Source organism: Macrotis lagotis, chromosome 1 (genome assembly GCF_037893015.1).
Source record: "Macrotis lagotis isolate mMagLag1 chromosome 1, bilby.v1.9.chrom.fasta, whole genome shotgun sequence".
NCBI lineage: Eukaryota > Metazoa > Chordata > Mammalia > Peramelemorphia > Peramelidae > Macrotis > Macrotis lagotis.
In genome coordinates this window covers 447,787,037-447,813,693 of record NC_133658.1, presented here as the reverse complement: position 1 = coordinate 447,813,693, position 26,657 = coordinate 447,787,037, and the positions used below count along the sequence as shown (strand labels likewise).

The 26,657-nt window shown below is 35.9% G+C and overlaps 1 protein-coding gene across 2 annotated transcripts in view; it reads right to left on the bottom strand.

Moving 5' to 3' along the window:
- Positions 1 to 23,374, bottom strand: part of TTC6 (tetratricopeptide repeat domain 6) — a 248,960-nt gene extending 225,586 nt beyond the window's left edge. Inside the window, exons 1-2 of one of the 2 annotated variants that reach the window (XM_074213416.1) lie at positions 21,730 to 23,374; positions 17,437 to 18,477 (exon numbers count right to left, since the gene is read on the bottom strand). In XM_074213416.1, coding sequence (XP_074069517.1) covers positions 17,437 to 18,462 — 1,026 coding nt within the window. In that variant the 5' untranslated portion in view covers positions 18,463 to 18,477; positions 21,730 to 23,374. The remainder of the gene's footprint in view (positions 1 to 17,436; positions 18,478 to 21,729) is intronic. The other variant, XM_074213417.1, reaches the window with a different exon arrangement.
- Between the last annotated feature and the right edge of the window lie 3,283 nt (positions 23,375 to 26,657).

Below are 26,657 nucleotides of genomic sequence, written 5' to 3'. Positions count from 1 at the left end.
TTTATATTCCAGAGATAGAGAACAGCACTATAGTCACATATGAACTAATTCAGGGTATACTAAAGGACATGAATATGCAGATACCTTGTCCCAAAAGTCTCACCACAACAAAACTATAATGATACCAAAGAAGATACGAAAACTATATGATCCTCAGGGAGCCAAGCTATAATCAAATGGAAGTCTCAACTTCTACCAAATAGCATGACAACTGTGTATGTGAAAAATCAAAAAACATCAAAACAAAAGTGAAAGAATGAAAACAAAGAAGAAAGTGTGAAATATCTCATTGGAAAAACAACTGACCTGGAAAACAGATCCAGAAGATATAATTTTAAAATTATTGGACTACCTGTAAGTTATGATCAAAAAAGACCCTAGACTTCATTTTTCAAGAAATTCTCCGGGAAAACTGCCATGATATTCTAGAAGCAGATGATAAAATAGAAATTGAAAGAATTCATCTATCATCTCCTCAAGGAGATCCCAAAATGAAAACCATCAGGAATATTATGGCCAAATTTCAGAATTCCCAAATTAAGGAAAAAAAATATTACTAATGGCCAGAGAGAAACAATTCAAATATTTTGCAGTCACAGTCAAGGTAGCAAAAGATTTAGCAGCTTCTACATTAAGAGCTTGTAGCATTTGCAATATGATATTCCAGAAGGCAAATGAGCTTAGATTACAAGAATTAGATACAAGAATTGCAATACCCAGAAAAACTAAACATACTCTTTCAAGGAAAAAGATAAACTTTCCTTATGAAATGACCAAAGCTAAACAGAAAATTTTATCTTCAAGTACAAGACTCAGGTGAAGTATAGAGAGAGTGAATGGGAAGGACAAATTATGAGGGACTCAATGATGTTGAATTTTTTGTATTCCTGCATCAGAAGATGATACTGATAAATCATATGAACCTTCTCATTTATTAGGGCAGTTAGAAGGAGCATAGATATGGACAAGGCACAGGAGGGAGTTGAATTTGAAGGGATACTATATTAAAAATATAGAGTTAATGGGAAAGAAAGGGATGTATTGGCAGAAAGGAAAGGAGAGATAGAATGGGATAAGCTATTTCACACAAAAAGCAAGGTTACACTTTTGCATTGGAGTGGAAAAGGGGGAAGGTGAGGGGAAGTAAGTGAGCCTTTACTCTCATTGGAAATGGCTCAGAGAGAAAATAGCATGCACACTCAATTGGGTATAGTAATCTATCTTACCCTAGAGGAAAATGGGAGAGGAAAGGGATGGGTAAAAGGCAACAGGGGAATGGAGGGGCTATAGGTGATAGAAGAAGGAAAGATCATGGGAGAAGAAGGACAGGGTGAAAGGAGAGAAAGAATAGAGTAAATAGAGGTAGGGAGGAATAGGTGAAGGGAGTACAACTAGCACTAGCAGTTGTGGGGAAAATATTGAAGCTATTTCTCTGAAGGACTTAAGATAAAGAACTGATGTTATCTGAATACAGATTGAAGCACATTTTTTTTCTCACTTTATTTTTCTTGCGGTTTCCTTTTCTTTTGGGGGGAGGAGGATTATGACTCCTTTTATAGCTTGAGTATTGTAGTGATGTGTTTCATGGCTACATATTTTTAATCTACACCAAGTAACTTGCTTTCTCTATTGGGGGAGTGAGGTAGGAGGAAGGGAGAGAATTTTAAACTCAAGGCTTTGGAAGTAAATATTGTAACTTGCTTTGGCATGTAATTGGCATAAAAATTTAAAAATAAAATATAGAATGGAGCAAAGGGAAGCTGATAACTTTGTGAGAAAACAAGAAATAATAAAACAAAATTAAAACAATGAAAAACTAGAAGACAATGTGAAATATCTCATTGGAAAAACAACTGACCTTGAAAATAGATCCCAGAGAGATAATTTTTAATTGAACTACCTGAAAGTTATGTTCCCCCCAAAAATTTAGACATCATTTTTCTAGAAATTATGAAGGAAAACTACCCTGATTTCAGAGAAACCTGGAAAGTCTTGCATGAATTGATATTGAGTGAGATGAGCAGAACCAGAACATTGCACACCCTAATAATAATAATATGAGGTGATGATCAATCTTGATGGACTTGCTCGCTCCATCAGTGCAATAATCAGGGACAATTTTAGGCAATCTGTGATGGAGAATACCATCTGTATCTAGAGAAAGAACTATGGAGTTTAAACAAAGACTAAAGATTATTATCGTCAATTAAAAAATGTCAACTTATGTATTATATTGCTATCTTTAATATTCCCTTTCTTCCTTAAGGACATGTTTTTTTCTCTCAGCACATTCAATTTTAATATATGCATATCATGGAAACAAATGTAAAGACATCAGACTGCCTTCTGTTGGAGGGAGGAGGAGGGAAGCATGGGAGGGGGAAAATTGTGACATTCAAAACCTTGCAAAAATGATTGGTAGAAACGACTGTATATAATTAGAAAACAAATAAAACTACCCTGATATTGTTGAAGCAGAGGGTAAAATAGAAATCGAAAGAAGTCACCAACTGCCTCCTGAAAGAGATCCAAAAATAAAAACTCCCAGGAATTTTACAGTTAAATTTTAGACTCCCAGATCAAGGAGAAAATCTTGCAAGCAACCAGAAAGAAACAATTCAATTATCATGAATCCACAGTCAGGATAGTACAAGATTTTGCAGCTTCTACATTAAATGTTTGTAGGACTTGAAATATATTCCAGAATGCAAAAGAGCTTGGATTACAACCAAGAATTAACTACCAGCAAAACTGAGCATACTCTTTCAGGGGAAAAGATGGATATTCGATGAATATGGGGACTTTTGAACTAATCTGATAAAAAGATCAGAACAAAAGAAAAAATTTGAAGTTCAAATATAAGACTCAAATGGAACTTAAATAGGTAAACAGAAAATAGAAATCCTAAGGTACTTAATGATATGAACTGTTTATATTCCTGCATGAGAAAATGTTCCTGATAACTCATATGAACTTTCTCATCTAGTAGGACATAGTTAGATGGAGTATATATAGATAGGGCACAGCTAGGAGTTGTTGGATAATACATTGAAAAGTTAAAGTTAAAAGAGTGGAAGAATCTTGAACTGGGAGAAAAGGGAATGGGGAGGTAGAATAGGGTAAGATATTTCACATAATATAGGCAAGAAAAAGCTTTTGCAGTGGAGTGCAAAAGGAGGGAGGTGAGGGGAAGTGAATGAGCTCACTCTCATTGGAATTGACTCAGAGGGAAATAACATACACACTCAATTGGGTATATAAATCTATCTTATCAGGAAAGTAGGAGGAGAAGGGGTTGGGAGAAAGAGAAGATGATAGATGGGAGGGCAGATTGTGGGAGGGGTACTCAGAAGCAAAACACTTTTGAAGAGGACAGGGTGAAAGGAGAAAGAATAGAATAAAAGGGGGTGGGGAAGAATTGGATGGAAGGAAATACAGTTAGCAATAGAAATTGTGGGAGGGAAATATTGAAACAAGCTTTTGTGATAAAGGCCTCATTTCTCAAATATAGAGAACTGGGTCAAATTTATAAAAAATGATAAATGATAAAAAAAATGAAGTTTTCAGCTGAAAACATCAATGTTTTCTGTGGCCTTTTAAAAATATTCTATTGATTGAAGAAATGCAAATTAGAATAATTTTGAGATATCTTACATCTATTCTATTGATCAAGAGAACAGAAAAGGAAAATGTTGGAGAGGACATAGGAAAAATGAGATATTAATGCACTGTTAGAAGAGTTGTAAAATGATTCAATCATTCTGTAGAACACTTTGGAGCTATGCCCAAAGGGTTATAAAACCATACCCACCCTTTGACCTAGCCATTATTTGGTCTGTATTCCAGAAGAAATGAAAAATGGGAAGGAAAAGGACCTCTATATGAATTGAAAATTGAGAGTATGCCCATCAGCTGGGGAATCAGGCTGAAAAAATTGTGGCATGTGATTATGATTGAAATGCTATTTTGATATGATGAGCAGTTAAACTTGGACTAAGATGTGAAGATACATTGTAAAATATACTATATACAAAAATAGCAGTATTATAGAATGACCAGTTGTGAATGACTTAGCTTTTCTCAACAGTATTATGACCTATCAGAGTTGGGTCTAAAGGAGTTATAAAGAATGCTATTGGGGAGGCTAGGTGGCATAAGGGGTGGTTAGGTGGCATAGTGGACAAAGCACTGACCTTGGAGTCAGGAGTACCTGGGTTCAAATCTGGTCTCAGACACTTAATAATTACTAATTACCTAGCTGTGTGGCCTTGGGCAAACCACTTAACTCCATTTGCCTTGTAAAAACCTAAAAAAAAAAAGAATGCTATCCATTCCCAGAGAGAGCTGACAGTATCTAAATTCTGTTTGAAGTACACATTTTAACTTTATTTTTCTTGTTTCTTTTTTTTGGGGGGGGGGTTCTTTCACAACATGAATACTATGGAAATGTTTTGCATGACTGTACATTTTTAACCTATATCAAATTGTTTGCTTTCTCAATGAGGAGAGGGGGTCTGATGATTTTGCTTCATACCTCAGAAAAAAATTGAGTCAATTTGAGAAGGGCCTCTTCTCTCCTCAGCTCAAATTATTTACCTTTCCCCATTATCTCCTTCTTTATTCTAGTCTCAGAAGAAGTGACCCTTTTCTCTGCCAAAGAAATCTATTTACATCCTTGATCTCATACTTTCTGACCTATCCAGCAAATTGCCCCCACTATCATCCCCTTTCTCTCTTATCCTCAGGTAAATTGATTTACCCAGGTAAACTGACTCCTTCCCCATTGCCTACAAAAATCCCCATGCCTTCCCTATTTTTAAAAAATACTATTTTATCTTGATCATACTATCCCTGCTATCATTATGCTATTTCTTTTCTTCCCTTCTTGGATAAACTTCTTGAGAAGACTGTCTACAATTGGTGTTTCTGTGTCTCTACTTCCTCTTTTAAATTCCTTGTTAATCTTATCTTCTGACCTCATCATTTAAACAACCTTCTCCAAAATTACTCTAATGATCTTTTCTCAATTCTCATCCTTCTTGACTTTCTTGAAGAATTTAACACTGTTGGTCACTTTCTCCCCTTGAATACTAAAATCTCTCTAGATTTGCAGGATTCTTTTCTCTCCCTGTTCTCTTCCTATTTGTCTGACCACAACTACTCAAACTCCTTTGGCTGGATTCTGCATCCATTCTCCATACCTGCTAACTCTGGATGTTTCACAGAGCTTTGTTTTAGGCCTTCTTCTCTTATCCTTCTAAACTATCTTTCTTGTTGATCTCATCAGTTTCTATGCATTCAGTTATAATTCTTAGCTAGCCCTAGTCTCATCATCACATGTCTTTTGGATATTTTGAACCAAATATCCTATAGGCATCTCAAACTTAACCTATCATGGAGCTAATTATGTTTTCTCCCTAAATTCCCTTTTTTCCCAAGTTCCTTATTACTGTTGAGAGCTGCATGGGCCTCTCAAGTCACTGCAGCCTAATATCTCTGACACTGTAACTTGAATCCTAAAGATTACTCCTAAAGATTTCTTATTAATGGAAATACTTGTCCCATGCCAGCCTGAGGCAAATGGTGGAAAATTAGAGAGGGAAGAACTCTTTAGCTTTTCTCCAAGTTTTTGGACCCATTTCAAGTCTCTTCAGGTTTGAGACTTCAAGTCACTTTTGGTTTCCAGTTTTAAGAGAGAAGAGGGACAATGACAACATCATTTCAGATTACTAAAGAAAAAGATTGGGAAGGAGTTAATCTGTCAAGTATTGTCTTATGTCTATTGAATGTATTGTTTTAAGGTTTTTGTTTTTTTTTTTTGCAAGGCAAATGGGGTTAAGTGGCTTGCCCAAGGCCACACAGCTAGGTAATTATTATTAAGTGTCTGAGACCAGATTTGAACCCAGGTAACTCCTGACTCCAAGGCCGGTGCTTTATCCACTACACCACCTAGCCGCCCCTGAATGTATTGTTAATGTGTATTTGTTTTCAGAAATGTTACTTGCAATACTGGGATAACCACTCTTGTTATTTTAAAGTGTCAATGTTTCTTTTGATACTTATACAAAATGATTGCAGATTTTTTTTCAAGGGACTATAATATTTTTGGCCCTAGAGAAGACATGGGAAAATATTCCAAGAAGATGCTACCCCCAGGTTCACTGATTTTTTTGTTTAGGTTTTTGCAAGGCAATGGGGTTAAGTGGCTTGCCCAAGGCCACACAGCTAGGTAAATATTAATTGTCTGAGGCTGGATTTGAGCTCAGGTACTCCTGCCTCCAGGGGTCTATCCACTGCACCCCCTAGCCACCCCAGGTTCACTGATTTGATGGCATCTTACAATGTGACCTTTACATACCACATAAGAGGAAAAATGGTAATTTAGGATTGAATGGCATGTCTAATTCTGAGTGCCCATTCCTCCCCTGACCTTTCTTCCACATCCCTACAAGTTCTGTTTCTAAGCAATGGACATATCCAATGGAGTGACCCTTCTCAGTCAAGAACTGATGGATCATGTTGGTGAGCCTGCAGAGCAGTCTCTTTCCCTCGACCTTTCCTGTTAAAAGAGGTGTACCTCAAAGATCATATCTCCATTAAATTGATGAGTAATCTTTTTCTGGACTGCCCTCACTACCATTCCAGGAGGGGAAGAAGACAATTCTTCTAAGGGAAGAATACAATTCTATTCTCTAATACAGGAAGCTCAGGAAGTTGTTTCCTTACAATTAATTTATTCCTCAACTGCCATTATCATCATTTCTTATTAATCCTTGCCCCTTCATATAAAATAAAGTTCAAGTGGTGGCCAATTCTTATCTAGTGTGATAAAAGGACAATGGATTGGAGATTCAGGAAAAGATTTTGATCCCAAGTTGGGAGATACATTCTACCCACATAGGATGCCAGAGGCAAAGTGTAAGGAGATGAGACTCTGATTCCATATGAAAGTTCCACAAATAAAAGATACATTCCAATATTATACCATAAGTTCAATGTTTTATAAAGATGAGAGAAAATGATCTAGATTTACAAAAGAATCCAAAAAATTAAGTTCAGCTTTCAGTTTTTATAGCTTTAATATATATATTATACATATTGACACATATTTAACAGATATACATATAAAACTGAACTAAAATATATGTCGGCATGTACACATACATGATACATATGTGTGTGTGTGTATATATATATATATACACACACACACACACACATATGTATATCCCCCAAAACACACAGTACACTTGGAGCATTAGGTAGGCTAACAAGAGATGAACTGGCCAAGTTTAGAAACAGGGCAGGCAAAAGTTCCTGTGACCATCAGACCATCAGTGCTGGGATCTGGTGTATGAGTAACCACTGTACCTCTAGCCTAGATCAGATGGAGAGATCCAGTCTTTAAAAATAAAGATGGGGGAGGAGCCAAGATGGTGACAGGAGGAGATCTTCTCTTAAGTACTCTCTCTCAAAACTTATAAAATAAGGACTTTAACTAAATTTTCAAGAGACAGAACCCACAGAAAGATCTAGTAAGGCAAGTCTGTAGCCCAAGGTAACCTGGAAAATAGTGGAAAGGCTCCGCTCCATGGGGTTAGAGGGGCGGCTTACTAGAGCAAAGGAACTTCAGGCTCCCAGAGGCAGCCCCAGGGCACTGGGAGCCATGGCTCATGGCAGCAGGGGCAGTTTCCTGACCTACACCCTGGGGAGCACTGAGCACAACTTGGAAGATCAATGGGGGACCTCAGCCAGAGTAAGTGGTAAAGTCCAGCCCTCAGGGCACTCAGTGAACAGTGTGACTGGGGCATCCCAGATCCAGGAACCACAGGCTGAGCCCCCAGGCAACTCAGCCTTGAGTACTCAGCCTAGGTGAGGAGTGGAGAAGACTTCCAAGGTCTGTCCTCTGTCCCTGGAACAGGACTCCGTGGCTCTGACCACATTCAGATCCTGATCACAGTCTAGGTCCCCCATAGAACAGCAGGGCCTCCCCCACCTCAGCCCCATGGCAGAGGGGTGTACTTGTGTTCATTCACAGATCAGGAGGGAGGACAGAGCTTCACACACTGAGATCCTTGTGTGTGTGGGGGTTGTCCCAATAATACTTAAAAGCTCAGGAAGCACGCCAAGACCAGGCACAGGCTGGGGAAATAAGTAAACAGAGAAAAAAGAGGGACACCATTGAGAAATACTTTCTCTTTGATCCCAAGAAGGATCAAAATACTCAATCTGAAGATGAGGAAGTCCAAGCTCCTGCATCTAAAGACTCCAAGAAAAATGGAAATTAGGCTCAGGCTATGACAGAGCTCAAAAAAAGATTTTGAAAATCAAATGAGGGAGATAGAGGAAAAATTGGGAAAAGAAATGAGAGAGATGTAGGAAAAACATGAAAATGAGGTCAGCAGCTTAGTCAAGGAGACCCAGAAATATGCTGAAGAAAACAGCATGTTAAAAACCAGTTTAGGGGTGGCTAGGTGGCGCAGTGGATAAAGCACAGGCCCTGGAGTCAGGAGTACCTGGGTTCAAATCAGGTGTCAGACACTTAATAATTACCTAGCTGTGTGGCCTTGGGCAAGCCATGTAACCCCATTTGCCTTGCAAAAACCTAAAAAAACAAACAAAAACCAGCTTAGATCAAATGGATAAAACAGTTGAAAAACTTATTGAGGAGAAGAATGTTTTAAAAAGCAGAATTGGCCAGATGGAAAAAGAGATAAGAAAGCTCTCTGAGGAAAACAAATCCTTCAGATCTAGAATGGGGCTGAAGGAAGCTGCTGACTTTATGAGAAGTCAGAACACAATACTTCAAAACCAAAAGAATGAAAAATTAGAAGAAAATGTGAAACATCTCATTGTAAAAACAATTGATCTGGAAAACAGATTCAGGAAGATAATTTAAAAATTATTGGGATACCTGAAAGTCATGATCAAGAAAAGAGCCTTGACATCATTTTTAAAGAATTTCTACAGGAAAATTGCCCAGATATCCTAGAAGCAGAGGGCAAAATACAAATTGAGAGAATTCACCAATCTCCCGTGGAAAGAGATCCAAAAAAACCCAACTCCCAGGAATATTATAGCCAAGTTCCAGAACTCCCAAGTCAAAAAGAAAATATAACAAGCAGTCAGAAGGACACAATTCAAATATCATGGAGCTGCAGTCAGGATCACACAGGACTTAGCAGCAAATACATTAAGGGCTAGTAGGGCTTGGAATGTAATATTCTGGAAGACAAAACAGCTTGGAAGGCAACTGAGAATCAACTACCCAGCAAAATTGAACATCCTCTTCCAGGGAAAAGATGGACTCTCAATGAACCAGGGGAATTTCAGATGTTCCTATTGGAATGGCCAGAGTGGAACAGAAAGTTTGATCTTCAAGTACAGGACTCAGGTGAAGCATAGAGAGTGGAGGAGAAGGGTAAAATATGAGGGACTTAATGATGATGAACTACATTTATTCCGGCAAAGAAAAATGATACTGATAATACTCATAGGAAACTTCTCATTTAATAGAGCAGGTGGAAGGAGCTTTTATGGATGAAGGCACAGGAGAGAGCTGAGTTTAAGATAAAATATATTGTAAAAATGGAGTCAATGGTTAAAAGGGAAATGTTATGAGAGTAAGAGAAAGGAGAGGGAGAATAGGCTAAGATATTTCATATAATAAGATTTTTTTATTACAGTGAGCTATTGCAATGATATGAAAGAGGGAAGGCAAGGGGGAATGAGGGAACCTTTGCTCTCATCAGAGGTGCCTCAGAGAGGAAACAGCATATATATTCAATGGGGTATAGACATCTAGAATAAGAAGGAGAGGAGGGGAAGTGGGGGATCGGGGGTATGTGAGTGATGGAGGAGAGGGTGGACCGTGGGGGAGAGTGGTCAGATATAATGCATTTTCTTTTTTACTTCTTTGAAGGGGCTGGAATTGGATGGCCTTTCTGGAACCACAGGGCCAGGTGGTTGCTGGGACTTAGGGGTAGTATGTGGGCTTGGGGCCTCTTGGCCCCAGAGCTGGTGATTAGTCTGCTGTGCCATTCAGCTACCCTACAGCACATTTAAGAAGAGGGACAGAGTGAAAGGAGAGAGAAAATATAGTGTATGGTAGTGGGGAAGTACAAATGGAGGGAGGTGCGATCGGCAATGGCAACAGTGGAAAATTATGGAAGTAGCTTTTGTGATGGACTTATCCTAAAAAATGTGATCCAGGGGCAGCTAGGTGGCTCAATGGACAGAGCACCAGCCCTGGAGTCAGGAGTACCTGAGTTCAAATCCAGCCTCAGACACTTTATTTACCTAGCTGTGTAACCTTGGGCAAGCCACCTAATTTGATTTGCCTTGCAAAACTTAAAAAAAAAAAAGAATGTGATCCACCCACAACAGAGCTGGTGGTGTTGGAACACAGACTGATGCACATTATTATTATCATTATCATCATCATCATCATTATTATTTTGGGGGGGGTTGTAGGGCAGATGTGCTTGAGTCTCAGGGTTGCATAGCTGGGTGATTGTTGGGTGTCTGAGGCCGGATTTGGACCTGGGTGCTCCTGACTCTGGGGCCAGTTCTCTGTCCACTGCGCCACCTGGTTGCCCCTACTATTATTATTATTATTATTATTATTATTATTATTATTATTATTTTATCTTATCTTATTTTGTTTTGGGGGGGGTTTGCAGGACAGTGGGTTTGGGGTGGTTTGCCCAGGGTCACACAGCTGGGTGATTGTTGGGTGTCTGGAGCCAGATTTGGGCTTGGGTGCTTCTGATTCCAGGGCCAGTGCTCCATCCAATGTGCCACTTAGCTGCCATTATTATCATTATTATTATTATTATTATTATTATTATTATTTTAATTTTATTTTTTTCCTTTTCCCCTTACTTTATTGTTCATGAGGACCTACGTTTTTTGGGGGAAGGGGGTATTATGTTTACTCTTAAACAAGAATATTTTAATAATGGATTAAAAAAAGCATCATTTGTACAATAATAAAATAAATATAAATTTAAAATAATTTTAAAAATTAAAAATAAAGATAAAAATAGAAATAAGTTCCTTATTCCTGATTAGAATTAAATGCTAAAGGACTTCCTTTCTGAGATATAGAATAAACATCATAGAATAAGTTGAAAGGAAACTTATCTTGAATGTAGCATACAATTCAAAATGTAAATAAATTACTATGATTTTGTACAGCCAAACATGAATGACATCTTGTCAATAAAGATTCCAAGTGCTATACAAATAGAAGAGAGAGTCCTGCTGCTCAGTCTTTTTTTCAGGAAACAATTCCACTATGAATAAACTATTTATATAACAATTGCTCTTCTGTCATGACTTCTATGTTTGTAGTCATAAAAAGACACCTACAGGCAAGCTCACAAAACTATGCTGTTCTTTTAGATAAAACAACTGAAGCATTAATAAAGGGTTTGTTTAAGCCAAGCTCCCTACAATATTAAAAGAGAGTGCAATTATCATAACATTAAATCTAATCAGGCATAGATTATATGATATTAAAGTGATAATTTCAGAATATTAGGCATTCTTATTGACCTTAAGCATTTTTTACTAAAGATTAATAGGAAATTCAAATTTCTCCTTTCAGTGATATATAAATTTCAGATGTATCAAGAATAATAGGTTATAATTGGCATTGTGCCAAATATGATATTCTATATTAATTTAAAGTATCTTAGTTCCCCTGTAGGCTGTGTTTTGCTCCAGTGTTAGAGGAAAAAGGAAAAGTTAAGACAAGAATGTTCAAGTCTAGTTGTGGGAAACAAGATTAACAAACAAATAAGTAGCAAACAATATAAAGTAGTATAATGAAATGGTAAGTAATATGATGTAGATAATAAATATATTAGGAGATTCAGGGCAGGGAAAGATTTAGGATAGAATAGAAAGCAACTGTACTACAAATTTGCTGAAGAAAACTATTTAAGGTTATATAAAGGTAGTCTTTCTTAATCTGCATCTTGAAATAGCACATCTAAAGACAACTAAATGTAAAAACATTAAAATTAAATCTGATAAATCCTCAGATTATGTAGCCAAAACAGAATTTTCTTATCATATAATTTCAAAATGAAATAGGACTGGAAACTAATCTTTATCATTATATTTTCTTTAATACTAAACCAAATCCAGTTACCTGTTCTAGAATTTTTATCATCTCCCATACAGAGCAGAATCAAATATGAGCTTTAGCAATAAGACAAAAATAGAAGGAAAAAATTCAAAAGAAAAAAGAAAAAAATCATTTTGTTTCCTTAAGAGAACCCCAGAGATTCAACTAAAAATTAATGGAAACAATAAAGAACTCTGGTAAAGTAATCAGATATAAAACCTTACAAAATCATTAGTCATTCTGCATATTGCCAACAGAACCCATCAGAGAGAAATAGAATAAGAAATTTCATTTAAAATAAATATAAAATAACTAAGATGTCTGAAAGTTTACCAAGACATATAAAAGAATTAAATGAATATATTAAGGGATATCTATTTCCCAATCACCATTCCATCACCTTCCACTATTGAAGTCCCCCCCCCCACCTTTGTTCTCCAATAAAGGAATTCATATACTTGAACTAGAATTATTATTATAATACCTTAGGTATTATAGGATTAGTTCATTAATGACTTTTACTAAATATCACATAGAATCTTAGTGTTTTAAGGAACCTCAGAACTCATTAAAATTAAATTCATACTTGAATGAGAATCCTCCAACATATCCTACAAATAACCTACAAATAAAGGTCCTCACCCCCTGAGAGAAACTACCACTGCCTCCTAAAGCATCCTGTGTTATTTTTAGATAGTTTTCATTGTTAGGAAGTTTATTCTAACATCAAGCTAAATTTACCTTTTTTGTAATAACCTATTATTTCTAGTTCTATTCTCTGGGTCCAAAATAGTCTGTTTAGTCTAGTCTAGTCTAATCCTTCTTCCATATTATAGTCCTTAAAATACTTGGAAAATAGACATTGTGTCCTCCAAATCCTTTTTAGTCTACACATCCCAATTCTTTCAAGCAATTCTCATAAGACATGAACTTGAGGCCTCTTAACAGTCTTAGGACACAACTCTAATTATTCCTTTTTTTTTAATTTGACAAAACCAGAATACAATATTCAAGATTTGGTCACATTAAGACAAGTATATAGGTGAGACTTTCCAGGTACTATGGCTCAATGCAGTCTAATATTGCATTAGCATTCTTATTGTTGTTTTAACTTGTGAACTTATATAGATATATTGAACTTATATATCGCCAATAAAACCTCAGATCTTTTTGTCAGATGAATTGTTTTCTAATTACACCTTTCACAATTGGTACTTCTAATGTTAATTTTTTAAAAACCAAAAGTAAAACTTTAGTTTTATCCTTAATTTTTGATTCAATTTTGTTATTAGATTCGATCAAATGGATTTGCTAAAGTCCCATAGATCACAGAAATTCAAAGCTATGATAATATACATAGAAGGGGGCAGGTAATTTGTGAAACTTAGAGAAACCAGGACTCTATTAAAAAGAGGTCTAGGTCTTAGTGAATGTGTCATCAGTGAATATGAACTTTTTAAAATTGAATGAATTTTCCTTGATTGTCCTTAGATAACTATTGATAGAAACATCATAAAAGATATAAAAAATAATACAAGATTATATTATTATGTAATTTTACTATCTCATACTTAATTTTTCTTCTTTAAGGATATGATTTCTCTGTCATCACATTCAACTAAGATCAATATATAACATGCAAACAATGTAAACACTAACAGAATGCCTTCTGTGGGGTGGGGTGGGGTGGGGGGAGGAAGCAAGAATGGGGGAAAATTGTAAAACTCAAAATAAATAAACTCTTTAAAAAAAATAATGCAAGGCAAGAATCAAGGGTTGTGACCCTTACAGAACTTCATTCCCTATTATTAGATAACAATGGAAGAAACTAGTGTTATGCAAAAGATTGTGTACTAAACTATAACAGATCTAATGCATGTTATGGGGAAGCAATCTGGTGCTACCCAAAACATTTTATTCTGTGGTTCTGATGGCACAACATGAATATTTGGAGTACTCGGAATCAGACTACTATTTTCCAGAGAAAATCTTAGAATATACATAAAAACAGATTCAACTCACTCAAATTTATTCAAAGGTAAAAAATAATGCAAGAAGATCAAACTTGTGTTAGTTCCAAATGGTGTAAAAAATGAATTCCCTGTATTTGAATTTGCACTATTTTAAGTTATGATTATGTAAAATATGATCCTGGTTTCTAGCCCAATGAAAATACACAATATATTTGAATAAAATAACTACATCAAGGGATTCAATAACCTACTAATTTGGACCTAGCTGTATAAAATTGTTTTTTTTTATTCTCTGGAAGGAGATAGGAAGAATTTGAGCATCCCAGTGATGATACTTTAAACAGTATGTACTACCAGAAACCAGAGAATTTTAATTGCCAAAGTATATTGGAATAAGTATTCATTTATATATGGCTTTTCTACCTCACTCAAGGTAGAAACATTGAGAGCAACTAACTTTAAAAAATGCTGAACTTAAACAGAATACAGAATTTAGAATTTTTTATCTTACCTCATCCAGGATGAGTTAAGAGGATTAACTCAATACAGCTGGACATGTTCAGTATGAGGGAATGCTATAAAAAATCTATCAAAGAATTATTAATAACTAAGTAGATAGCCAAAAGTGGTAGCATATGCTTGTAGCCCCCACTGTTAAGGAGATTACATGTGCTCAGGAATTCTGAGCTGCAAGTGGGCAGGGCAGGATATCAAGGAGGAACTCCATTCTACTCTAAATAAAGTATTTTAGCCCAATCTGCCCACTTCTCATAGCCTAAATGATTCTTGACCTCCAAAGTGAAAGAAAAATCACCTTTCTCTTTAAGACTCATAGTTCCTCCAGCCAGAAACTTTTCCATGTCAAAAAACTATTAAGAGAGTATATTCAGAATATCTACTGGGCTAATGACTATTTTAAAAGTCTTGAATTCATTCATAAGATAACTGTTTCTTCAAATATTATAGGGAAAAAAACCTCAAAGTTTACTTAGTTCATAAAGGACAACACTAAATTTTATGTGAAGCCATTTATAAATTGATTCATCCTTAATTTTGTCATCTTTACAAGGAATTCAGGGTCATGCTAACCAAAAATGAAGACAAGTATGCCAACTCATGTTAAACATTTACTAGTCTGGGCAGTGCTGAACCCTCTAAGTTTAGAATAATTAATAGAATTTTCACTTTGTAACAATAAAGATTACTCATATTTGGATCTTCACTAATTGGCAATAATTTGGTGGATGTGGACTAAGTATTATGAATTCTGATTAATAATTGCAAAAAGTGAGAAGCAACATAGAATTAATAGGAAAATGAAATAAGTCCCTAGAAATTGAGTAAAAAAGCCACCAAATGACTTCCACGAAGAAACTGAAGCTATAAGACTGAATGTTTCTACAGACAATGAATGAATCTTTTCTTCAGTCAGTATATGGTTAGACAACTGAAACCATGTTCATCAATGCTTCATGGTCTCTTCTAAAGCATTTTTGTTCCATATTATCATAACTTTCTTGGAGGTAAGCACCTTAGGATCCTCCATAGACACAAAATCTATCTGACACAATCTAGAGAGATCTATAATGATAATAATAATAATAATAATTTAGCTTTTAAGAGCCTGTTTACAGTCAGGGTCTAGGCCTGGGAATCCTGCATTCTTCTTTGCCTATGTTGTGAATTAAATCAGTCCTCTTCTATGGTGTACTGTACAACTTAAAATTATGCAACCCATCTAGTTTTTTCCAATCCTACTTGGAGGGTCACTAATGATGTAATCTTTGTATTATCCTGCATGGTGAGCTTGACCTGGAAGATCACTTAAACCCCCAAAATGCATGTGTATATATATATATTATATATATTAATATATATATTATATATATTAATATATATAATATATATATATATTCCCTGTCCAAACTTCAACAAGACTACAAAGGAATGAAGTAATTCCCTAATTTACAAATTGGTTCCTTACAAAGTAATTAATAAACTGATATCTGATTAACTGCCACATTAACTGTCTCTGGTCTGCCTTGTCATGCCCAGGTTAGAGATGACTCAGTAAAAATTCCCTTTACAAAGTAAACAAAGTAATAGAAAAAAAAATAAAACAGATTCACTACTTCAAGATTACTGAATCATTGAAGACTCAGATTCTAACAACTACCATAATAGTAATAACTAAATCTATATGATCTTTTATAGTTGACAAAGTCCTTTATTCACAACAACCCTATGTATAAATTTTATCTTTTTGAAAATGAGAAAATTCTATGTCAGAAAGATTAAATACTTTGCCTAAGGTAATAAAGCTAGCAAGTGCTAGAATAGGAATCTCAACCCACTTATCCTTCCTCAGAAGAGCTAAAAGTTTGGACAGGCTATTTCCATTATAGTACTCTTCTTTCCCCCACTCAATGTAAATCTAATGAATAATGGTTAGCAGGACAAACCAGTTCCTAAATTCTTTCTGAAGTAGAGTTCCATTTTCAAAGAAGACCTCCTTTTTTGCAAAACTAGAGTTAAAATTCTAGAGTTAATTGATGGGAGTTTGTTCTTTGTCTTTTTTAGGTGGATAATATGGGGGAGGTAGGAGAGGCAGGATTGGAACTTTTTGTGCAGCTAGTTTCTAATGGGCATCTGCAAGGAAGAGGTTGAAATTCCTAAAAGAGGTGGAGTTGGTAACCTGGTCTTATAGCTCTCCATCCACCCTGTCCAGCCAGTACCCTTATCCAATTGACCCACCTAGCTGCCCCTTTGAGGATTCATAGATTAAACATATTAAAATGTTAATCAGCTAATTTGGGGGCATTTAGGTGAGATAGTGGATAGAGAGCCCAATCTGAAGGGTGGAAGAATCATCTTCCTAAATTCAAATCTGATCTCAGCTGTGTGACCCTGGGCAAATCACTTTTTACATGTGGGGTGATTTGCTTTACTCACAAACACTAAGACTGAGATACTTTGCAGGGACTTGACTAAGTCACGTGGAAGATGATGACATAAAGCCAAGCAGCTTCTACTTAAACTGCAAAACCATGCACTCTTTAAAAAAATCTGAATGGAAGGGGAGGGGGAAGGAAGAGGAGGCTATGAGAGCAGAGATACTGCTCTTTAAATTTATTTTTAAAAATTATTTCACTTGGAAACGCTATGCATGCACCATAGGTGAAAAGAAGACTCAAGGGGATAAAGGACCCTTTTGTGGCTCGTCTAATTTAATGTTATATGCTATCAGTTCTGAAAAGAAAATTGCAACTTGCCCTATGGTAATATTTATCCAACAAAAGCTATAATTCTTTCCTCTGGTTCACCTACTTCCATTTTAATGTCGTAGTTCTGACCAAGGACACTCTTTATGAGCTCTTTGATCTTCTTGTCTACCGCTGACTGATGTTCAGACTGAAGGGAAACAATTATTTCCTCAATTGATCTTGGGACGTCTCTCTTGGGCAATTGCATCACGGATATATTTTCTTCTATTTCCTTTGGTTGGGGTTCTTCTTCTACCATCGTAACTTCGATCGTGGGCTCCTCCTCCATCTTGACTTCTACCTCAGGTCTGGAAGAGAGACTTTTTTTCCTTTTCTTCTCAGCCTGCAAACTATAAGAAACACCTTCTCTGCGGAGTCCCACCAATCTCCTTTTTCTCGGCGAGATCTTTTCAGCTTCCTGGTCACTTGCCATAACTTCCTTACTTATGATTTCTTCAGCGTGATACGATTCTGGGAGAGAAGAGGGTTCATCTTTCAGGTTGGATTTTCCTAAAGGAAGGGGGGATTGAGGAGTGGGCAACTGCCTTTGCCGAAGGATGACTCGGCGATATCTAGGCTTGTGAGGAGGAGCTGGCTGCTTAAATAAAACAGCTTGTTTAGAAGTGCCTGCTAACGAGGCAATCACTGGTTTTCCCTTTCCATGCTGGTAAATATAAGTATTATTTTTCAAATAAAATTCTTTGGGACGAAACGACTGTTTTTCAGATTTATCAGCAAATGGTGTCATCTTTCTTCTCTCTTTGAAGGGTAATTTACTTCCTTGAATCTTCTGTCTGGAATCATGATTTTGTTTTTCTGAATCTTGAATTGCAGAAGGGCACTGTTCAGGAGAAACAGTCTTTTCTGTAGCAATGGCCTTGTATGAACTTTTAAAACTCTGAGAAGAATAATTATTAAAAGATTTTGGTAGAACTGAAAAGGGTAGAGGACTCTGCTTTGATTTAGATTCCTCCACTAACTTGAATTTATGGAAATCTTTCTTAGTTTGTTTGCGAATCTTCTCAAGTTCCTTCATCATCTTTAATTCTTCATCATAACTTAGTCCAAAATGCTTTGGGACCCTAGACATTTTGTTTTGTGTGGCCTGTAAAATAAACAAAATGCATAACTTAAAATAAACATTTTTATATTATTACAGATATGAAAAGCATATTAAGCTAGAATATTCCAATGTCCTTTGAGGCATATATTTGTATTCCATTTTATACATATATATATATATATATATATACATATATATCTTCATTATTTAATTATGTAAGAATCTCAATGTTGACCCCTTCACAAGAATTTTGGCAGAGAAGTATTTCTAATTTAATGGGCATTGTCTGCCCTTATTTCCTTCTAATATTTCTTTTGATAAATGCCTAAAATTCAATTTTGCAAAACTGAATTGTAAATGACTTCCCATCAGAGGATTCTCTCCCTACTTCTCCATCTATTAATTTGTTTGAGATCATTCAAATAAATAAAGTAAGGAATAAAATGCTTAATTTTTCAGGAAGGGTGAAGCTGAAATAAAACACTTCTGCAAGTTCTCTTAAAAATTTCTCTCCACTTTGTAAAATCATTTCAATATTAACTTGTGAGAATGTGATTTCTAAATAACACTATGGATTTGCATTTTTTTTTTAATTTTTCTTTAAGGACAGGAAGTTGCAGCAGTTGGGATCACTTTTCCTATAAAATATACAATTTTCTATTGATACTTCAAGGAAAGTATTTCTTTTTTATCCTGGGCTTATCTTGCTTTGTTTACATATTTCTTTACATGTTGTCTACCCCATCAGACTGTAAGCTCCTTGAGGGCAAGGAATGTCTTTTGCCTCTTTTTGTATCCCAGCACAGTAACTGACCCTTAGAAGGCAGGGAATAAATGTTTATTGATTGATTGATTGATAAGAAATCAAAGTTGAAATGTTTTATTATGATCTTCTCCCAAAATGATTTTTCTGAATTTATTTTTATTGAACAAACCATTTGTAAAAAATCAATCTTTTAAATATATTTGTTACTTTTCATTTTGAAATATTGCCTTTTATTTTTCAAAAACATTAATATGGCCCACACCATATGCCAGGTACTAAACATTTTGCATCCTCACAACAACCTTGGAAATAGATACTATTACTATTTATGTACAGATGAGAAAATAGAGACAGATTAAGTGATTTGCCCAAAGTCACATCACACAGTTAATAAGAGACTGAGGTTGGATTTAAACTATATCTTCTTGACTACAGGTCTAGTGTTCTAAACCACTGTGCAACCTTGCTGTCTCTATAAGAGAGTTAACTAAAACTATAGTGTGATATATATTGGGCTGCAAACGTAAGTTGAAGCCGAGTTATAAATTGTTTTATGATCCACACAAAGAAGTTTGTATTTGATCATAGAAGTAATTGGGAGTTATTGGAGTTTATTGAGCAAGAGAACAACACAGTCAGATCTTCACTTAAAGAAAATAAATTTGGTTAGCTATGAGGAGGATGAGGTGGATGACTTGGCAACTGTGAGATGAGAGTAATAAGTTGGAGACAACCAAGATTATAAACCAGGGAAATGAGAAAAATAGTGGTGTCCATAGAAAAATTGGGATGTTTGGGGAAAGGGTGTATGGGGGGGGGGGGAAGAAAACATTCAGGATTTTGAGATTAAGATGTTTCTGGGACACCCAGCTTGAAATGTTCAACAGATACTTAGTAATGTACAACTGAACCTTAGGTGGGATACTGGAGTTGGATTTGTTGTTGCTGGATCTAAGTTGTTTGCATAGAAATGATAATTAAATCCATGAGAACTACTAATATTTTCACTGGGTCTGGTTCTGGATTTCTTTCTCCTATAGAGAGAGTATTTCTCCTAAATTTTCTTCAGGTATTGATGGAAGATGTAATTCTATTCTCTTAAAAGCTGACAATTTTTAAAACTAAAGACTTGTATACAATATTTCACAAACCAACTCATGCCTCTAAGATTGTAAATAAAAATAAATCTATTCAATTTCTTATCTTCTCAGCAAAACATTTAGTACTTTGTGGGAAAATAAACTTTATTTCAAAAATAAAGCATAACATTTGAAAATAAAAACAGAGGAGCTGACTGCTAAAATTTGATGTAGTGTATATAGTTCAGTAGAACTGTCTTGCTTTGGGGGTCAGAGGATGAATTTAAAATTAGATCTACCATTTAATACCAATGTATCTGGGTCTCAGTTTCCTCATCTGCAAATTAGGGGGGTTGGCCAAATGATTTTCTACTACCAAGTTCTCTTTTTTTGTTTCAAACATTATAGCTGATTAAAGGGCTATTTCTATAGGAGAGTTATGAGGCATTCCAAAAAGATTAATCACGATTTTTAAAATTATTATCTAATTTACTCTCCAAATCCTAAATTCTGATTGTTGTAAGGTACAGCAAAAGCAGCAGCCAGAGACATCCTCCCTGTCCTCTCCTGGGTTCTTCATTTTTCTGTTTCTCTCAACCTCAACTATACCTTCATCTTTTAGTTTTTATCCACTTTTTACTGACCATAACATGAAAGAGAGGCAGCATGATCCAGCAGCAATGTCTTGGAGTATGGAAGATTTGGGTTCAAGGCCTTTTGTCAACACATACCATCTGTATGAAGATGGGGTAGGCAAGTCACTTGTACTACCATACAGTCAAGACAAGCTGCCCATGGTTTAGATGGATGAAGCTTCCACTCTGGGAAATCTTTTTTTTTTTGTTTTTGTTTTTAGGTTTTTGCAAGGCAATGGGGTTAGGTGGCTTGCCCAAAGCCATACAGCTAGGTAATCATTAAGTGCCTAAGGTCGGCTTTGAACCCAGGTACTCCTGACTCCAGGGCCAGTGCTTTATCCGCTACGCCACCTAGCCGCCCCTACTCTGGGAAGTCTTTAAACCAATGAAATTGTAGTTTTCTGCCCGGTTTCCACCCGCTATGATAATGAAAAAATCATTATCATTATCATCATATTCAATAACATTTTGATATGTTCCCTATTTTTAATTTCAAATGCGATGCACAATACATTTATTTTATGGGGGGAAGAAAAAACCCTCAAATTGCTTTTATTGTGTCCAAAACTTTGGAGTGTATGTGTTTGTGTGTGTGCGTGTGTGTCTGTCTGTTAGCCAGTCTTTTCTTTTAAAGTCAAAATGGGGACTCGAGGGAGAAAAATGATTACCTATCTACTCCCACTGTCTACAGTCACTGACTGGCTGTCGACCCCGAAACTGGGTGCTTTATTTTGAACTACTAGATAGATTTCAGTGATATACAAGCTTATATAAACAGTACTAATGTAAAGGGAAAGGGAATGTTAAATCTCACAGCGCGTTCTTTCCATGAAATTTTGGCCGTTCCCAAAACATCCTTTTCCTCATTTCTTCTCCTGGAATCCTCTCTTCCTTTCCCAGGTCCCTCCACTCCGCCCTACCTCGGTTTCCTTTCCTTTTCCCAATTACATCTTTGCTCCAACTCTGCCAACTGGGAAAAAAAATGGCTCAGCTTGACATTTGCTCTGGTTCCCCTCCCCGAGTCCTTTCATCTCTCACCCCCTCGGATGTCTTCTTTCCTCCTGGTGTCTCGTAGTAACGACTCGACTTTGTCTCTGGAGGGTTCTCCGCCCCTCCCCCACCTTTCCAAGTTGAAGGGAAGAGAGGACGCGCTCCGTTACCTAGCAACCAGGTACCGTCACTTGGCAACCAGGTACACTGCCAACCTTCATCCTCCCTCCCTAGAAGACCACTTTTCCTCTTACCACTTTCTCTGACCTGAGGACTCCAAGCATCTTGGTTGGGGAGAAGGACTTTTTTTTTTTTTTTTAGGTTTTTGCAAGGCAAACGGGGTTAAGTGGCTTGCCCAAGGCCACACAGCTAGGTAATTATTAAGTGTCTGAGACCGGGTTTGAACCCAGGTACTCCTGACTCCAGGGCCGGTGCTTTATCCGCTACGCCGCCTAGCTGCCCAGGGAGAAGGACTTCTGCAGCTCAGCTCGTGTGCTCCAGAGGCAATGTGGGCAGACCTAAATCTTCAGAACAAAGTGCATTCCACACCCCTATCCCAATAGATATATGGAAAAAAAGGGAAGTTCTTTTCTCCATCTCCCGCTAAACAGAATGTACTATAAAAATTACATATATATATGTGTGTGTGTGTGTGTTTTATATATATGTATATATTATACATATGTGTTTCTATGAAGAAAGACAGATAGACACTCAGACACAGAGAAAGAGCACTACTGCTAGTGATTTTGGGTATGAAGAACTGCATATACTGTCAGACACAAGTGATATGTAAGTTGGTTTTGCTAAACAGTTGTCTCCCCCTCCTTTTTTAATCCCTTGCTTTAATCTCTAATTCCTGTATGAAGATAGAAGATCAATATATTCTGAATTGGAAATTACATAAAAACAGAAGATATCAATTTAAAAAAAACTTAAATGTGTGAAGAGGAAGGAAGTATAAAGAACCTTGGCCCTGAGTTAGCCATGTTCATAGCTGACATTTTTATACAACATTTGTGTCCTTCTATCTATGATTATCTCATTTGATCCTCACAACTCCCTGAGAAATAGGGCCTCCTTTTTACTGGTGCAGAAATTGAGCCTCACAGAAATTTCGTCACTTTGTCCTTGTCAAAAATGTTTTACTAATACAATTTCTTGTGTAAAGACAATTAGATTCAAGAGCATTGAAGTCTTGACTGTTTGACTTCCTACTCTTAATTTAGCCTATTGTTTACTTGTGGCTATTTTTTTAAATGAATACTGAGAAACAGAGACCCACTTCAGACATATATTGATACAGAAAAGAAAAAAAAATTACTGAAACCCATAAGGAGTTTCAAGGACATCAGGCAGAAAAGAAGAGAATCAAGTAGTTTTGGCCATCAAAAGTTGGGCTTCAGTAGAACTGAACAACCAATCCAGCAGAATTTCAATGACTAGGAGCTACTTTGTAAGGATTTCACTAGGAGACATTGAGTTGGAGTGCCACCTTGTGACCAAAAAATAAACTATCTCCCCCACCCACCCACCCCGAGGTTTGACAAATATGACAAATCTTACATTCCCTTTTGTAACTCTTCCAGTCTACCAACAGAGTTCATGGGAACGAGCCAGGAATTGTTATATATACTTGCTTAGTATCCCTTTTAGCACCACTGAGAGACCCAGCACCACTGTCTCAATGTCAGTTAAAGAAACTGGAGGGGAAGTCACAGGGGACATATATTATCTAACTTCTGGAATTTAAAAGTCTGACTTGTGAAAAAGGGTCTATTAGAATTATTCTATTTTGCCCAGGCATTTGAAATTAAAAACAATGGGTGTAAACTCCAAAGAGGCAGAACTCATTCTTATGTAAGAAAAAGAAATCATCAGAGCTATCCAAAAATGGAATCAATCAAGCAAACAAGCATTCTTTTACTAAGAGTCTCCAGGAACTCTGCTAAGCACTGGAGATACAGAGATAAAAATGAAGAAACCTCTGCCCTCAAGAAACTTAAAATATCTGAGAAGACAAGTTCATATGTGGTTAGAGCAATAGGGATGATGAGATGGTGGCTGGTGAAGAACTGTTTTCTTGCCCAAATGGAAGAGAATCAAACCATATTCTGTCATATCTCAGCCTCAGAGGCTTCATTGAATTCACAATTACCTGTGAGCAGAAAGTAGAGCACCAACTCTCCATCCACTTAAGTTTTAGCTTATAGCCTTTTCAAGTGAAATATTTTACTATCGGTGTGATAGCTGACCTTGATACTGTTTACATCCCTGTTAAAGATGTCAGACAACATCATAGAATACATACTAAAAAGCACACAGAATTGAGAACAAGCACACATAATTAGAAACAAATAATTGACCAAAACAAAATAAATGGTCTTAATACCTGAAACAGGGAAAGATAAAATACAAAAGGAAAACTATAGACCAATATCATTAATGTTTTTTCCTCAAAAATTTTAAATAAATTCCTGGCAAACAGACTTTATCAATTTATCCAAGAAATTATTCATTAAAGCATTATTTACAATCAAATGAATTTATATCAATGATGCAAATATAGTTCAACATCATGAAAACAATCATATAAAATAAAACCTTACGATTATCTTAATAGATGCAGAAAAAGCTTTCAACAAAGTGAAATATTCTTTTATACTTATACAAAGTATGGGCAGAGAAAGACATTTTTAAAAAATATCGTAAAAAATTCTAAAACCAAAACCAAATACAGTGGGGATATACTAAAGCTTTTGCCAATAAATATGGGAATAAAACAAGAAAGCCCCTCTTCCCATTCTTAATTGATAAAGTTCTGGAAATGCTAGCAACAACAAAAAAGAAAAAGAAATTAAAGCCATGAAGAAGAGATACATTTAGCCCTCATTTGCTGATGGTATACTTGAAAAATACTAGGAAATCATCAAAGATACTAATCTAGATAATTGAAAGTTTCAGCAAAGTTTCAGATCTCAAAAAATCTCAAAAATCAGCATTTATTAATATTAGCAAAACCCAAGAAGTAAAAATAGAAAGGGAAATCCCATTCCAAGTTACAACAAAATACACAAAATATCTGGAGAATAGACCTACCAAAGCACCTAAAAGACTTTCAAATATTCAATTACAGAGTGCTCTTTAAAGAAATAAAAAACTTAAACAGTTGGAGCAATATTTGATGCTAATGGCTAAGCCATGCCAATATAATGAAAATGACAGGGCTCCCTAAGTTAATTTATACTTTTAATGCTATTCCAATCAAATTACTAAGGGATACTATATAGAAATTGATAAAATAACAAAATTCATTTGGAAAATCAAAAAATCTTGAACAAGAAAAATGATGAAAAGAAGTAGATATGAATAGAGAATACCATCTCCCTCAAATTATAAAGCAACAATCATCAAAAGCATCTGGTATGCTGAGTGAGATGAGCAGAACCAGAAAAGCACTGTACACCCTAACAGCAACGGGGAGGGGGGGGGGGGGGTTGATCATCATCCTTGAAGGATTTGCTTATTCCATCAGTATAACAATCAGAGACAACTTGTGGCTATCTGTGATGGAGAATACCGTATGTATCCAGCGAAAGAATTGTGGAGTTTGAACAAAGACCAAAGACTATTACCTTTAATTTAAAAAAAAACACATTATCTTCTTACATAATTTTGCTATCTCTCAAACTTTTTTCCCCTTAAGAATATGATTTCTCTCTCATCAACATTCAATTGAGATCAATATATACCATGGAAACAATGTAAAGACTACCTTCTGTTTGGGGTGGGAGGAGGGAAGCAAGATAAGGGGAAAAATTGTAAAACTCAAAATAAATGAAATCTTTCTTTTCTTCTTTTAGATTTTTTTTTGCAAGGCAATGGGGTTAAGTGGCTTGCCCAAGGCCATACAGCTAGGTAATTATTAAGTGTCTGAGGCCGGATTTGAACTCAGGTACTCCTAACTCCAGGGCAAGTGCTCTATCCACTGTGCAACCTAGCCGCCCCAAGTCTTTCTTTAAAAAAAAAATATGGTATTGATTAAATTAGATCAATGAAATAGTCTAGACAATGGAGAATCAGCAATAATGGAATTCAATAACTCAATATATGATTAAATAAGAAATAAAAATTACTTGAGGAAAAATTCTTGATAATTTTTTTTTCAATAAACTGCTGGGAAACCTGGAAAGCAGTCAGGCAGAAATTAGGCTTAGTTCAACACCTTACACCATATTCTGCAATACATTCTAAATGGATATGTAATCTTTAATATTAATGATCAGACAATAAAATGAGAAGAGAAGCAAATCATTAGACAGTGAAGGATTGGGAGGATCCTTCATCTTAGTCTCCTTTTTTCTCCCTTTCCTCACCTCCCCCTTTCTTTGACTGGAGAAGTACCTTGAGAGTTTTGAAGAGTAAAGATAATATTGGACTTTCCATCCTACCTTTAGTGTCCTTACAGCATTTAATCAATTGAAAGAAGAGTCAAATCAGATAGACTGGATGGAGATTCATGACTCCAAACAATTAAATTAAATTATGTCTATAGCTCTTACACAAATGGGAGAAAAGGAATTTCAGCGATCAAGAATTATGGGACTTGAAAACCAGGATGTCAAGAGACAAAGATGAGTAGGCATTCTAGGTATGGGGACAGCCAAAGAAAATGCTTAGAACTGAAGAGAGGGCATACTTTTTACCACTTTGAACCCCCTAATATATGGTAATGATTATTTTAAATTTGTA